Genomic DNA, 17471 nt, shown 5'->3' on the forward strand with positions numbered 1-17471 from the left:
ACCTGTTTTAAATACAACATAAACGGAATCTTCCTAATAGGTCTGCCTCCTTTTACTGGCTTAACGTGCCAAGATATCTTTCACAGTCCAGAGACAATCACGAGACATTAAGGATAAGTGAGATACACTGGGGGGTTCTCAGGCTTCACAGGCAAAATGCATAAACCTTAAAAAAAGGCTTTCCACATTTCTAGCAACTTAAATAGATCTTTGAAAGGAAGTGATATTTCACAACTAATCTGAGACTATAAACTTGCAACGTTTCTAAAGTACTGCTTCACTGACTCAGGGCCATACTTTTTATAAGTCAATATTTCTTTCTAAGAGTTGCATATTGGAGTTTAAAAACAAATGAGGAAACCCATTGGATGCCCTCATGTTCCTCCTTCTTGCACCTTCCTCTCTCTTCATCTGGACAACCCTAATCCTCAAACAGTCCATCGCCTGGGATTTTTATATTTAATGCCAACAGGTTCTTGACATCTCTTCTCCATGCCAGATTCTCCTTTTAAATAAGTCAGGTATTCAAAATGCTCTACTGTCTTGGAGTAACAAGATGGTGATAAGAAAGGTAACTTTTGGAAAAGCAGATGTAAACTACTACTTAGAATAAATGCTGCTGCCTTGCTGGGAAAGAGAGGATTGGCATGGGAGGCTCTTACTTATAGTGTAACAAGAGAATACACACGTGAATTTCAAGAAATAACATAACCCAATGTTTCTTTTCCTGAAGAACTGTTCTAAGTTATTCAGGATAACAGAAGGGCAAATAGAGAGAGGGAAGCAGACAATAAAAAAGCCAAAACCAAGATAGGTAATACTGAATATATCTATTCCTAAGGGGGTACAAGAGAATGATATGGCCAAGGGAATCTTTTTGGGAAGTCTGATGCTCACAGCACCTGTGGAAGTTGTCAACTCTCTCAAAGGTCTTATCTTACCAGGCAAAAGACCCTTAGGGAGGTGCTGCTGAAAAGCCACTGGTCTCAAGCAGCTGTGCTTAGGCAGGACCGGGGCCCACCCAGTGTGGGTGTGAGCTCTGCACTTCCCTGTTGGGTGAGGACAGAGGTACCAACCACTACACCTCAGCCAGTGTGGTTCTGTTCGTGCCTGCATGCATAACAGGGAAATGGAAAAAACCAAACAATCTTTCCAGCATTAAGCATGAAAAGTATTTCAGAGGAGGAGAATAAAAAATATAATCTTGGGAGATACTTTCTTACCACTTTCCTTGATCCCTCCTATTTTCTGGTATCCAGGCAGAAATTACTCAGAAGGTAAATAAACAAGTTACTTATAAAAGTGGCATTTAGGTGATGTTTTAAATTTTTTCTTAATGGTTAGTCTAATAATAAATTTACTTATTAGCAAACATGGAAAATAAATTTGTGTCTATCATTTTTTTTCTACTTTTAAGTACTCAAACCCATGGTTACCAATGTTTGTTAGTGGTAGGGTTACACAATCCACCTCAAGAGGAGGTACAAAATGATTTTGTTCTACTGGAGACAAGGCAAAACTGTCTGCAGAGCACAGGATGTAGAGAACAGAAGAGAAAGATTTAGGTTGGAAGGGACCTTTAAGATCATTGCGTCCATCCATTAGCCATGCACTGCCAAGCCCACCACTAAACCATGTCCCCAGGTGCCACATTTATATGTGTTTTAAATACCTCCAGGGATGGTGATCCTGACACTTCCCTGTTCCAGTGCTGGACAACATTTTTGAAGAAGTAATTTTTCCTAATATCCAATCTAAATATCCCCTGACAACCTGAGAACATTCTCTCTCACCCTGTTGCTTGTAACTTGGCAGAAGAGACCAAAGCTCACATTTTCATCTCCTTCTAGGTAATTGTATACATATGTGATTTCTGACTGTTTCTGTGATGGAAACACCTCTCCAAAAAAATGAGCAAGAAAAACTAAACTCAAGTGGAGTCATCATTGTCAGGAGAGAAGACTCCTTACAAACAGCCACCCCACTGTCAGGCACAGGAAATGTCCTTAAAAAATACTTTAGCCCATAATAGAAAACATTTGCTTGTATAAGCCTTAGCCACATAGTGGGCGGCTAAAAAAGGTAGAAAAGGCTATTTTTCTTGTATAACTTTTCCCTCTTCAGTGAAATAAGTAAATAAAGAAAATGCTGTTCGTTTTTTTTTTTAACTTTTGCCTGCATTTCCACTGCTGTGGGACACCTCTTGATGATTAGAAATGCCACTAAGTATTCATTCTCCTCTCTTCCCCAATCACTGTCATGACTTTGAGCTGGGAGCAGAACAGAGCAGAGGACAGAGATGCAGAGAGAGCAGGGGAGATGACAGAGCACGGAGAAGGCAAGGAGGAGTTTGCTTCTAGGCTCTAAACCTAAACCTGAGGAAAAACTATGAAAATGAAGATGTAGTACCAGGTGCTACAGGTGTATCAGGAAGTCTTAGAATGCAGTTTACCTGCTTCACATATTACTTCATTGCTACTCCTTCAATTTCTGAGCACAAAACTCCAGCTAAAAGTTGTTAGACAAGATGTGTAATGTGAAAAATCCTAGAAAGAAAATACTGGCTCTCGCATTCTGGCCTTTGCTGATGTGCACAGATTAACTGTTCATTTTACCAGGCTTGAACTGGTTTTCCAGGATACCAGTCTTGGTGTGATCTCCTGATATTATACCTCAAGCTGCGTAACAACTAAGCCTGTTTTGCAAAGAGATTATAAACACTGTTAGGCTCAGAGCCCTCCTCACTGTTCCTCCCTTGTATTCTTTTTGCACTGGAAATGTATTTTTTTTTAAATATTCCCAGGTTCCACCAGAAAAAAAAAGTTTACATGTAATCACAAGTATAATTCATTACTAATGGCACAAAAATATTCAATAAATATTATCAAGGCTTTCAAAAGCTCATTACAAATTCTTTAAAAATGGAGATAAATTAAAGTGTCTGCCAATATGAACAAAAACACTGCCTGTCTGGCCCCCAGTTTGTCTCCTCCTTGAATGTAATCACTGATTCAAATAGATTTTTATCACTGTGATAGAACTTCAAAGCTTCCAGAAGAAACATGCAATTTGCCCAAACCTTCCCAAAGCATGCAGAACATCCCTGAGCACTATCCCTCTTGGTTGCACGGTGCTCCTATCCCATGTCCAGGTGGAAGATTATTCCCAAACTCCACCCCCAAGCCTGGATCCTAGCCAAGTAAGTTATAAGCAGACACATTTGTCTGTGTCGCTTAGTAGCAAGAGGAGAGCTGTCATGATAGTGTAATAGCACCTTTTTACCTTTTATTCAATAGTGATATGGATAGTGTACTTTTTCTTAAATTACACTATGAAGAATTATATGAATACAGTGGCAATTTCTGTTATACTTAAGCAGGCAAATTTCTCTCTACCACATAATTTACAGAACTCAAATTCAATAAAACATTACATGATGGTCCATTACTGTTATCAATTTTGAATAATCCATCTTCATTTTTCATTTTACTGGAAAATAAAGTGAGCCAAAGACAAAGTGGAAGAAAAAAAAAAGTAGTGCCTGAGAAGGTGGTTTGTGTAAACTAAGATTTTGTTTTACAATTACACAGAGCCATTTAGTGCATCCAAGCATTCTACTTCAAAATAGCAATTGCCCAGAATTAGCATGAGCACAGTCCTAAATACCCAGAAGTTTTCATATATGAGAAAGGGCATTATACATGAATGAAAGGCAGTACATCCTGGCAGCTAATATTTTAACAAGCATGAGGCTCAAGTAGGAATGAGGGAGAGAGAAAAGAGAGAAACACTGAGAAATATTAAAAAACCTTCAGATCAAATGTTGTCACTTGTGGGAAAAAGAAAAGTATCAAAATTCAGACAAATTGGACAAAAAGGAGCAAAAAGCACTCTTCCTTCTTTCATGAAGACAGAGCCATGAGGCTACTAAAACAGCACCTGAGTCCCTGCAGCAAACCTTACAGCTGAAATGTACACAAATAGAGGCAAGCAGCCCCTAGTTCCAGCTCCAACCACAGCCATGACTAACACAATTCCCTGCTCACACAGTGCAGGCTCGTCACCCTGCCATGCACCAGGCTAAGCTACACCTTCGAGTCAAATGTCAGGCTGGCTGTGGGAACCCGTGTCTTTCACTTCCTGACTCATGCTAACATTTAAAAACACACAACAGAAAAGGGAGAGGAGTTCATTTATTTGTTTAGGGCTCTGAGGGCAGTTCAACCCAACAAATGTTGATGCTGCATTTCAGCTCTAAGAACAAAACGGAGTAGAGGAACTCCCAGTTTAATTTAACATTTGAAACAGCAGGCAGAGTCTCTCTGCTGATGGGGGGCAGTGGCACCACACTTTGGGGTCTACCCCAATGCATCATTACTGTCGCCCCATGGCTGCTTGGGGCTAGCTAGGGAAGCAAACTGATCACAAATACCATTTTCTAGCCTGCAAAGCACAAGAAAATATTGAATTTGCTCTTTCAAGACAGTCGAGGTATCTTCACAGTGCACTGACATCAGCAAAACCAAAATATTATGTTTATTAATTTGATGAACTGGCAACTGAAACATAAGCTTCTCAATTTACCAAAATTATGCTGGCAGACTGGTAGTCACCTTTGGACACCTTGCTTGAGGTGAAGCTCAGATCTGCCAGCACAAGTACTAACTCAACAAAGTTTTCCACAGTGCACTGAAAGGAGGTGCTAACAGGATTCAACCTGTTTCTTCGCATCCAGTGAGCTGGAATCACAACTGCTGAAGGACAAGCAAAACTTCAGATCCTACTGTACTCTGAAGACTTCCTAGAAGGACCATAGAGAAATTCCTCACACCAAAACTGCTTCTGCTCCCTGCAACAGTTGTCCTATTGTGCCTGTATAGATATAAAGCTCCATTCAAGTTAGAGGTAACTGGACTTTGATTAAAGTTTACAAGGCAGATTCCTGGGAATTCAATTTTGAAATTACCATTTGGAACTTAAGGATAGGGAGGAAATTATTCAAGAACACATCATAGTCACACTTTTTCTTAAGGACACACTTCTAAGGTGTAGCTAAGGGGTTTTTTTTCCTGCTTTATAGATAATTAGTAATAGTAAAAAAAGACACTCTAGTTTTCAGAAGTATTTTTGCTAAATCCTTGGACTGTGGAAAGATAGAAATATTTCTAGTTGACATTTTTGCAGCCAAATTTAAAAATCTTGAAAATTAAGATCAAGTGTTGAATTACCACACTACATTGGTAGAAACTTCCCACCCAAAAACCAGCACCAAATTCTATATTCATATTGTAGAGTATAAGTCTGAAAAACAAAAGCATCTTCAGCTAATTTCAAAGTCCATTTTATTGCCTAAACACTAAGCTAAATCACTCTTAATTTATAGATCGCTTCCTTCCTTAACTTTTACACTGAAAGCAAATCTCTCCCCTCATCTGAGACTGTATCTTGACACCAGGGTTTTCTTGCACAGAACTCCTAACTGATTTCAGTGAGTTCTTATGTCTTTAGAAACTGATGGCACGAAATGGTCCCTGGAGACGGCTCAAATATGCTTATGACAGTTTCAAAAATGTCAGTGGTAAGCCTGAGTTAGCTTTCTATCTCAGAAAGCAGAACATGAATTTTAACAAGCATTTTCACTTTTCTAGCCAAAAAAAAAAATAAAATACAAAACCAGAAAAACAACTTAGGATATTATATCACTGTTAGAAAATAACTCCTCAACAGCATCAGTTATTAAAGCACTATCCTAATTTTAGCTCAATGTGATGTATCCTTGAATAAGCTGTGAAGAATTCAGAAATACAGGAAGCAGAACAAATTTTAAAAGTTTTCATGTAAGAATTGCTGGTACCTGTGTTTACCCTTGGATATTAGCTGTCACTGTGGGTAAAATTAACAATTTCCAGGTTTGCAAAGGTGAAATGCACCCTCAAAAACTCCTCTGTATTCCAGTGGGGCTTTGCTTCATACGAAAAGTATGCTGAGATATTTCTTGGTAAAACTGAGACTGACACTCTCTAGGCTCCTAGTATTTTTCCTTTTTGCTCCTTACGTTTGCCATAAAACATAACAAATACTGCAAAATCTTACCTAGCTAACTGCAAATACTAACTTGATTAGCAAAAACAATTTGTAGGATGTAGGAATACTACGCTGTGTTCTTTCAAATATATTTGGTTGAAAATTGCAAAAATATATAGGTGTATTTCATATCTCTTTAGGGGAATTGTTTTCAGAGTTTATTTTGGAGTTTCCTCCCAGTTCTGGGTCACTCTCAAAACATTTTACCAAGCTGGTTAACCACAAAGTCTGGGGGAGAACTGAACTTTAAACAAATATTTAATAACATTCGTAGTAAGAAAAATACATAGCAATTCATATTTTAATATATATTTAGTGTAATAATACTAATATTAAAGTAAAGAATCAGTATTTGCACTAGAAATCTTGTTCTACAGTTGCATTCATCACATCAAACCAGCATTTTCTCCTACTCTGTCATATAAATTCAGTGTCCAGTCAGAACCAATAATCCTTGTATTTCAGGTAACAAATACTGCTTATGCACAAAGGACATGCCAAAACCTATATGCAAAACTAGCTGACAGAAACTGACCACTTCAGAGGGGGAAAGTTTAGATAAAACAATGTGCTTTCAGGCAAACCTGAGAAAGAAGTAAATAAAAAATAAACTTTATTTTCTGAATTACTTGCTTGGCTTTTTGTCCAGGTAAGATGGCAGCTGCAAAACACTGTAACATGAAGCTACTACTGTTGCTTAAACACTTTAGAGTATTAAAAATTAAATTTTTAAACACTGTATTAAACAAGATTCACTTATTTGTAAATATAACAACTGACACTGTCTGGACCTAACTTAATGTAAGTGATCCCTGCATGAGTTCATGTAACCCATGAAATTTGATATGAAAAGCCCCGATCTTGAAAACCTCCTCTGCTGTAAAGAGGAAAGACACACGCACACACAGAGCCCTACAGAGAATTCACACAATGACTCTACTTTCTTCTAGCTAAAGGAGGATGTAAAATATTGTAAGGCAATAGTAATTCAGAACAATTATAAATGACACGCTGATTCAAACCTGCTACCAGAGCATTTGAAACAGAATTTTTTATTCTCTAACAAAAATGTTTCAAGAGAAGCTCAAATTATGATCTTTTTTGTTATACTATAATCTACAATGGGCAAATTGTCCCCTAAGTGTATCTTTTCATTTAAAAATGTGGAACCCTAAGCAAATTTACCTATGTCTTCTCTAAAATATTTCCCATTTTAGACAGGCCTATTAAAAATATTTTATTTTGTGTTTTAACATACTTCTAAAATTTTGAGATCTTATTATTTGCATCCAATATACTGACATTTCTTCCATAATTTCTGCTTGATTAAATTCCATGCAACATGGCATTAAGTTAAATTCATAGAGCAGAATAAATTATAACAGGGTTAGCTTCTAAAACAGGTGTAAAAAATAACACATTTTAGTGTTACTTATCAGCTTTGCTAGGGCTTGCTTTTTCTGCATTGAAGAGCTGAAGTATATGTTCTGACGTGGACACCAGCAAGCTCAACAACTACTGTTTTTGCAACAAACTAACAAAAATACATGAAGAGAGTAGATGATCTAGAGATAAAGCTTTTAATTTTTAATCTTTTCAGAAGCCTGTAAAGATGTTATTAGGGCTTTCACTGGAAAATAATAAAAATAAATGCAAGTATGGATAAAAGATATCTCCTGTACACCTGTGAAAGAAGACAGGTTGTTCAGTGCATGCAGGTGGTCAGAGCACAACTCTGGTAGTGTAGAGTACAGCTCTACAACACAACAGGCAATCTGTTGGGTGACTTTGTGAATGCTTCTGCATTGAGCTGTTCATTTCCTTTACTGGGAAATTCAGCTATTCATAAACCATCACAACTGGAGAGGAACCATGCTTCCTGTAAGAACAGTGGATATTTCCACAAACCTCGGTAATGTATCAACATGGACAGTGATCCTTCAAGGAAGCATGGTTCCTTCAGAGGGGCTATGTGATGAGGTAGAAATGAGAATACAGACTTAGAAGATGGCAATTACTAATTAGCAAGAGAAAGAAGAGACTCTTAGACTTAAAAAAAAAAAAAAAAAGAAGAAAAAAGATAAAAGAGCACTGACCTGAGTTCGGTTAAAAGCCACACGTGCAAATACTGCCTGTGAGATTCCTGCTCGTTTCAATTCATCACGGACCCACTGGTAGATTTCGGAAGACACCTCTGTATTTGTTGAGACCTGCTGCTCCAACGGCTTGTTCATGGATCTACTGACAGGAGGAGGGTGGTTCAAGTACTGTTGGTTTAAGGACTGCTGGGCTAGAAGTCTGTTCACTGCATACTGCTGGTTCAGCAACTGGGCCATTACCAGCTGCTGATTTACCAGCTGAGGGCTAATGGGAGTAGATACAAGTCCAGGGTGCAGGTTTGGAAGTGGGGTCCGAACTGATGGTTGACTACCATGAGAAAGCTGAACAGGAGATGGAGGCTGTTCGGCTGTGTTCCCTGGGACTGGCTGCTGACCGAAGTTGACATGGTTGGCACCTTGCTGGGATAGTTCAGAAAGGCTATCCATCTCAACTACAGCAGAAAAGAAACATTGAAAAGGCCAACATCAGACTGAAAATCACAAACTTGACTGTCCTCACAAGACATGCTAATAAAAATAAACAAATGTAAAATGGTGCAATGCAACTCAACCATGAGCAGGTTGCTGCATCCAACAGTGACAGACACAGGGGATTTCAGAAAAAGCAGTCACCAACTAGAGATGGGGCAAAGACAAGAGACAAAAATCCACTCTGTGCTACAGACGATGCAGGTGAAACAACAAGTGCATCTGTGCAGAGGGTAAGGAGGGCTGCTGTGGGAAAACATGTCCCAGCCAGAGAGAGAGAAGCCCCCGGTGACTGGTTTTGCTCCTCCCATGAGGTCTCTGCCATGACATCTGCAGTTACCAGCCACTGGAAATCTGTAACAAGCAGGGTGAGGTGCAGACCTCCCCATGCTCTGCTAATTTCTAGATGCTGCATCAATTGTATGGGACTGCTAGGAACTAGTATAATTTATGTAAATTACACAGATGGGCTGCTTTATCTTGCAACCATGTATGCATGGTTTTTTTCAGTGACTTGCAACATGGTTGAATTTTTTTCTTATATTAACTCATCTGTCTTTGACACACCCTCCTTTTTAAAAAACAGCACAGTTTTTTAACTACAAGAGTTCTTCCAGTTCCCTTCTTGTGCTTGATTAAACAACATAAAATAATTCTAGGTTGATATTAAGGAGTCTCCTTTTTATCAGCATTTGTAACTTTTTTTATTCCAAAGCTTCAGCAGCTCTGGTCTGGAAATAGCCTTAAGAAAATAAGATTTATTTAAAAACCAAAAGTCCAGTATTTTCACAAAAGTAGCAATTTTTTTTCTTATACTTGTAAGGCTTTTTTGTTTTTTAAGGCAGTGTCTGAGCTTGTCACAGTAATTATGATCTTCACTAACAGTCATCAGTACAAGGCCACCCTTTCCTCTGCGAGGATCGAAGCTGGAAGAAGAAATCTGCGCTTGGCTTCCCACCTGCATCCCCATCTTCGTCCCCTGTCTTATCGCAGGCAGAAATTTGATAAATAAAAAACAAGCCAGTTGTTCTGCAGAGAGTTCTGGTCTCTATAGCCTGGATCAATACCCAAGCAGAGGCTTTGGTACTCCTCACACAGGTGGCTTTGGGGGCAATGCTGCCTCTTCTGCCAGTAGTTTATACAAGAACACACAAACACACATTTAATATTCTCTGGCTTCACTGACTCCAGGTGAATGGACGATGAACCTGTCTTGACAGACTGTGTAAGTAAAATTTTGCATGGGTTGCCCCATGCAGGAGCACTGCTGCAAAGGATGTGGGAGAGGCTGCTGTGGAAAAGTCTCTCTCCCCATATGGCCACTCTGCTGCCTCATACATAGAACACCTGAAACCAAGTGAGGTCTTACCACTAAATTTGGTGGTCTCAGAAGAAGGCTTCTGTGTTACACAGAAGGTACAAAGTAGATTAAGGAAAGAAGCTGCCTTTTTTCACTCAGGGAAAGTAGAGATCAACCCAAGTGGGCCATTCACTCAGAACAGTAATTCAAGCAATTATCACAAAAGTGATGCATTGTCTTCATTACAGCCTTAAGCTATAAAAGGCAAGGAACCTGTTTTGGTAGATGAATGATTTTGCTTCAAATACTGAAAGCTAAGTCAAGCTCAAAATTCAATCCAAATTGAGGTCCTATTTCTCCATTCTGTTGAAATCTATGTAGAAATTTTCTGACATAAAGTGTTCAAAATTATGTGAACAGGCTTAAGAAAGATAAAAGGGATCACAGAGTTGATAGATTTTTTCTCCAAATAATTTACTTGTGCGTACTACAAGAATCAAACAATTGTCACAACAACTATTTGTTAAAATTAATTGAAATTAGGGTCCCAAGGTTAGAGAAAGATACGAATTTATAAAATTACAGCATTCTTGCTGGAAGGTAGTGATAGCTGAAGAAGCCTGTTTCTTTAAATATACATTAGCCAGAGTGAGAAAAAAATACATACATTAAAAAATCAGTTCGTCATAGTTCCAGGAACAGGTTTTCTAAACAATTATTCTGGGAGGTAGAAGATCTCTAGATTTACAGAATGACAGCTTTACATCTCTGGCAACCCAAGTCAGCTTGGCTGTTTCAATAGCAAATATTTATTTAAATGAATTCTTTCACTATATATGTACTTTCTACATCTACTCATCAAAAGCATCCTAAACTTATCATGAAGGGAACTGGCTTCTTATATGACTGTGACAGACCTCAATGTGACACATAATGGTATGTAACCACCATCAAGGCAATTTTTTTTTTTTGCTTACCCATCATATCTTTTGCCTTCTTGAAATGTTTATACCACCTTCCAAATTCCTGACATTTTGCTGCTGAGACATTTGCATAGTAAGTGCTGTTCACAATGGAAGAAATCATACTCTGTGTGAAAAGGGGAGAAGAAAAAAAAAATCTGTAATATAGAGCAGTACAAGTCAAAGCACAAATTATTTCAATTGTTGAACCATTATATTTTTAAAGTTTGAGAACCATATTGCATTTTAAATCCTATCATCCAAAGCCTTTTAAAAAACTCATTAATTGAACATGAAAACAAACCAAGGTATATTGTAAATGGGAGCAAAAATAGCAGATGTACTAAGGGAAGAACAAAGTTATCGACCAAGAAACATCATGCAATGGGATGGGCTCTGGACAGAAGATGCTAATCTTGAAAGTGAATTCTATTAATCCTATTTCTGCTTTTAAATTTGATTGACCCTTCACATACCCATATGGGCATACAATTCCTACACTGCCTTTACAAATGCAAGCAGTGACCCATGTTATGGACATTCAGTTCCTCTGTGACAATTATTACAGAGTAGACGCCAAAAAATCACGGGATAAAACTTTATCTGAATCACCTATGAACAGTATAAAATACGGGGTGTATAGTAGAATAAAATATGTATCTAATAACCCAAAATGAACCCAGCCTTGTTTTTCCTGAACAGGGTATTTTAAGTGATTTGCAAAAACAGGCTTATGAAAAGCTTATTGTCATGTCTAATTCTGTAACTGAATATTAGCTGTAAAACAGACCAAAGGAAAATCGAGATGATTTTTTTCTCAAAGGTTCTCGAGATATCAGATAGCTACAGTGAGAAATTTACCTTCTGCTCAGTTATGACCAATTTTAAAATAGTGGAATTTACAATGCATAAAACTTTCAGTTCCAGTACATTCTTTTACAAATCAATTAAAACTAAGCCTTGCAAAATGAGATAATGCTCCAATCTGAAAATCACACTCAGTGTATGATGTATAAACAACAAAAGTAGCAAATATAATTTCAACCGACCGACCTTTGCCACCCTTTAAATTTCTGTGTGGAAAGTAGTTACTTCTGGCTTAACTACAAGAATTGTCCAGTGCATCAAAACAGCAGTGACAGTCAAGAAGACAAAGCCTTGGTTATTACGTTTCTTCACTATTCAGAATGTAACATTTAGATATATTTGTGCTGTCTTAAGAATCATTTAGAGCATCAATCCTTTGTTACACCAACTACAACAGCCACTGGAAAGAAGAGTCCGGAGTAAAAATGCAATAAATGTTACTGTAAATCTTCTTTTAAAGCCAAGTTCCGTTTCTGACTAAATATACCTTCATTATTGATCTTAGTGAAGTTCATTATAACCATTTTCTAAGGTATTACTCAGTAGTTTGTGGGGGCTCAGAACTGCCAGAGTGAGGCAGCATTATTTGTGCCAAATGTGGATATCCCCTACTCACCAGGCAGGTATTTTAATGTTTCCCCAAATCACCAAAATTCTTGCCCTTCTGAAACTAGCTAGAGGCCTTTTTGTCAGTGGTATAAATGAAGAGTGAAATTTTTATAGACTACCACAAGTCTAGCCTGAATGACCAGAACCAAGCTCAGCTGAACCCAATTTCAACTTCCAGTATACTTAATATCTAATATGTACAAAATAAAAATACATAAGACAAACCATGGGCACATGGTACATAAGGCATGATTTAAAAGTCCTAAGGATCTGAACTGGCAAATTATATGCACAGACTACTTGCAGAAACTGCAGATCTCTATGTGTAAAATGGGGAACTGGACCTGTCAGAGGCCATCATCCCACACCAGCTCGTGTATTTTGTAGATGACATTTAGACTTCAAGGTGGGTTTCTCTTACTTTGCCCCTTTCAGATATGTTCTCCTGCCCAATTAACTTAAAGTATGAACACATGTATATTAGTTTTAGTAAATTACCTATTATTGAAGATGTTTGTCTAAGATTTCCTAGTGTTCCCTTCCATGTCATTTTACAAAAACTATACACAAATGACAGGGCAGTTTGAAACACATCCCCTGCTTCTTCAGGAATAAATTTAATGCAGTTACTTTACAACCAAATAGGGGACTGGTCTGTTTAAGAAACACTGCGGGGAATTTTAGCTTCTCTGACACAATGTGAATTTCAAGCTTTGATGGCTAACACTGTGATGTTACTCCTGCTCTTCAAAGTAGATTTAAAAAAAAAAAAAAAAAGACAGACATTATAAACACATTTAAAAATGAAAATTATCCTGCATTTTCTTTGAGAACACTTCATGCAAACATTCAAGTGATATTACCTACGCTAAGAATCCTCATCAGGAGGAATCAATGATTTATTTACTAATTCACTGAAGGCAAAATTTTACAAGCCAGATAAAATATTATTACCTTGTTAACTCAGAAAATATCTTGACAACACTGAATTTCATTGTTTCTATGTGTTATTTATTGTCATCAAACGTGCAGTCACATCAGTGCAGAGAGATGCACTTGGCTATAGAAATTTTCTATTGCTATAGAATTCCTGTACATTTTAATGCCAATCTACATATAAAAATGTCTGGTATGCCTATAGCCTAAAACTTAAGATTAACCCCATGAGTCAGTGGTCTTCAGAGATTCACTATCTAGACTTAAGGCATATTGAAGATTTTCATATTACCTGGGTCATTACACTTGAGGAGTTCCCCATATCTTGAATTATCAATAATCAAAATTATCGTGTTTGAAGCACATCATATCCTGGTACTACTGCACATATCCTCTTTATCTGTGAGGCACAGAGGCAGATGCCTTCCACACACAAGGATGAATATAAATACATCATACAAATATTCAAATGCATCACATGCATCACTCATAATCAGATTTCTTTTTCACATGTTGCAAAGACAATTTAGAGAATGCAAAAACTGATCACAGATACGGAATCTTATCTCCCTGTAGTTTATCCATGAAAGCAAGTTGTGAGCGTTCAAGATCTCAAATTTCCCTCTTTCCCCTCTCCCATGTTTCCCTCCCCCCAACCACATCACTTGCAGTCATGTTCTGAGAATCGGGAGATCTCATCTGAAATGGTGCCACCTTCACAGAAATCCCACTATTCTGGAATGATACCATCTGCTGCAGCCCAAGTGCTCTTTTTTTAGCCAAATAAGTTAATTATAATTAGGCATCCAACAACTGTGTGAAGGTAGGGGTAGAATTTGTTCTGAGGTTCAGCTGAGGTTCACCCAGCATAGATTGAACCAAATCCCATTTTCTCTGGAAGATTAAATACCAGAGATTAAATACCAGACACCATCTTTTTCTCAAAGAAGTTGGGGAACTCCCTGGGGAAATATCATAGATCTCAAGCAGGAATCGTTTCATATGCCCATCAAACAAAACCCAATAAAATGGTAGCATCAGACACCTTTTGTTTTGTGCCAGAGTCTAACGCAAGGTGCATCCTGCAAGATACGGGAAGGACCCGAGCCTTTCATGCTGGCTCGTTGCTGCAGCCACCGCTGCAGGTGCTTCAAGGGAGGCATTTCTGAGTCATTGCCTCTAACACTGCTCTTCAACCAGGTGAAGTGTTGCTCGATCATCGCTAAAAGTATACTGTTGTCCTTTTTGCAAAACAACAAAAACAATGTTAATCAGGTTAATTCAATCATCTAAACCAAAACTGTTCATGCTTTTCTGCCAAATCAACCAACCACAGCAAAATCTGTTATCAGTGATTGCTCAGCTTCCAGTCAAAAAAGCTTTTAACCCCCACAGTCCCAAAACTTCCCCTAAATAACCTTAAAATTATTTTTATATGGGCGGAATAAAGTTGTTTTCATGCCTCATGAAGGGGTACTTGGGCAGCAATATTTACACAGAGTAAATACATGCTAACAGACTTAGCAGAGTAACAGACACAGCAGCTTCCTAGAACAACTCAGCTGAATTAGATATCAGGGATTCCTTTGCAAATTAAACATTTTTCTCAAAAGAAGCACTGTAACCAAAACTTATTTAGGCCTTCCAGGTTGTTTAACTAGGAAAAAAAAAATCTGAGCTTTTTTGCAACTCATTCATTGGTGTTTAAAGCTTCAAGCCTGCTCAGTGGAAGGGGCAAGGGCTGCAACAACTTATTTACACAATTATCTAAATACGATTAAACAGCTGATGGACAAATATTAAACTGGAAAATGTATAGTCATTTCAGCTTAATGTAATCCCCTTTCTGTAAACACCCAAGACGATTTTTTTTCAACCAGAACAGTCCTGACATCTCATAAGCCTAAGGGTGAATAGCAAGAGATTGTTTTTGATAGTTATAAATATTCAAAAGACATGCAGACCATCTGCTTTCATAATACAGGTAAAGCAAGACTGAAATGGTGACTGCTGTATAAAAATGGTTCTTTTAACAAAGTCTTCCTCTCCTCGAAAACTATAAAGACAGATGTCAAAAACTGTTTACACAGGGTAATCAGGAGCGTGCAAAATGTAATATTCCTTTTACACACAGTGCTTGCTAAAGAGATTTTTTTTTCTTTTTCTTCCCATCTGTGTGTTGCAACACATTTCTACAAGTTAAAAACATTTTTTCAAACAGAGATCTCATGAATACCCAAAAACATGCTATCTGGTTTCTGAATGCTAATTAATTTCAACTAAGGAATCTGATTTTTTTTTCTGTAGAAAGGAATGCATGCTTTTGAAATGGAGTACTTCAACAATGACAGACACTGAAAACAGAACACCCCACAAGTTTAATTTTGCACTAGTTTGACACTGGCTATTTTCACAACTGTTTTACGTTCAAACCCGCATCTGCTAAATCTGGCTATAAGACAGGCAGCAACTATCCTCTCACTTTTCAAATGAGATTTTATTTACGTTTTATTATTTATCAAATTTTTCAGTATAAAACCTTGCAACAACATAATGGTTTTGTGAAGTGATAAGTAGAAGATACCTCATCATACAAGCAGAATATGAACAGTGCTGCCCATAAACCCCACAGTCAATTTTCAGAGCTGAAACACTAATCTTGGCAGTACCCTTTTAATGTATTATATTAATGGTACAGAGGCGTTAAGCACCTTTTTTATAATTCTCAATAAAATGAACATTTACTGAACAATCTGTCAAACCACTGGCTCCATTTTTAAAGCCAAACTTTCAAGGCTTTATTCTATTTTGTCTCCCATAAATCCTCTGCTTTACATCCCTAGACACCAGCAGGGAAGCATGTTCCAATGCTGCAAACTTAACATGGCTTTAAAAAAAAAAATGAGAAAGCTATGAGCCTTTGTCCCTAGACCTAGTTTGAATAGTAATAAAGTTGCAGAACAGAACTTAAAGATTTGGGGGCAGATGGAGGGGGGGATCTTTTCATAAAGGACAGAGGAACTTTGTTTCCCCTATTCTAGCCACTATCAGTGGCTTTTGTTTGCGTGGAAATAGCAACCATCAGTTCTAACAGAAGCCGGACTCTTACGAGTGCTTATTTCTCAGGAGGCTCCACGTTAACATTTTTCAAACGAGAATGGAACATTCAAGCCCCAGTCAGATAACACAAGATTATCCTCAAATCAAAAGATTTTAGCTTGCCTGAGCCTATGCCAGCCCACGTACTGCAAAAACCCAACCAGGGCAAAATGTCGTTCCTAGGGTTCTGGCATGGCAGAGAAATATCATCTGCCATTCTGAATAAAAGCAGACCAAATATATCCAGCCACTAGCTCTTTTTTGGGCAAGAAATCCTGACATGGACAGTTTAACTGCGCATGAAGAATTATGTTAAATTCCTTGGTCCATTAGCTTGAACTATAGCAAATAATGCAACGGAATTTGTTGTCATATGCCCTATAAACATGTGGGATCAGGGAAAAACCCACAGATGGGCAGAGAAGAAAAAAACTTTTGTTTGTGCCTTTGGCATTGCACTTGGATGGCTATCTGACCTCCATACTGTTGACAGGGTCAGGAGAATAAGGATCTGCATGGCAAATGCTGGTCATATAAGTTGAAACCGAGCAAAAGGCAGATTTACAGTGATGGCACAGGCTTTTCTTCCAATACATTAGTATGCCTTTCATCCTTTCTCCTATCCTCGAAAAACTGAAATGATCTCCTCCTCCTTTTCTGTCTTATGTTGTCTTTAAGTATTATAAATGTATGTATTAATGTAAACATAGAGCTACATTGGTATAATGAGGGAAGATGTAAAACTAAAAGAACCCAAATTATATATACATACATACACATATATTTATATATGGATAGAAATATACCCACACATGGGAAGATTTCGAAAATCAGAAATGAGGATTCAGCATCTGAAGGAACTGATCCTTGCACTATTTTTACCATTCTGTAATGTAAATTCCCAGTTGCTGCATGACAGAGCAGCATTCTCCCAATGTTTTCTGAGCATCTCCCACTGATAGATATAAATAAAGCTCAAATAAAAGCTGCTTCCCAAGATACTACTCTTATATCTACAAAGGTTAA

General features: G+C 37.8%; 1 protein-coding gene across 10 annotated transcripts in view; it reads right to left on the reverse strand.

Moving 5' to 3' along the window:
* Positions 1–17471, reverse strand: part of SATB1 (SATB homeobox 1) — a 92111-nt gene that overhangs the window by 35456 nt on the left and 39184 nt on the right. For all 10 annotated transcript variants that reach the window (XM_088163950.1, XM_014883360.2, XM_014883357.2 and 7 more), the window contains exons 6-7: positions 10950–11061; positions 8181–8635 (exon numbers count right to left, since the gene is read on the reverse strand). In XM_088163950.1, the coding sequence (XP_088020076.1) occupies positions 8181–8635; positions 10950–11061 (567 nt within the window). The remainder of the gene's footprint in view (positions 1–8180; positions 8636–10949; positions 11062–17471) is intronic.

This window comes from Sturnus vulgaris, chromosome 1 (assembly GCF_052056855.1).
Source record: "Sturnus vulgaris isolate bStuVul1 chromosome 1, bStuVul1.hap1, whole genome shotgun sequence".
Lineage (NCBI taxonomy): Eukaryota > Metazoa > Chordata > Aves > Passeriformes > Sturnidae > Sturnus > Sturnus vulgaris.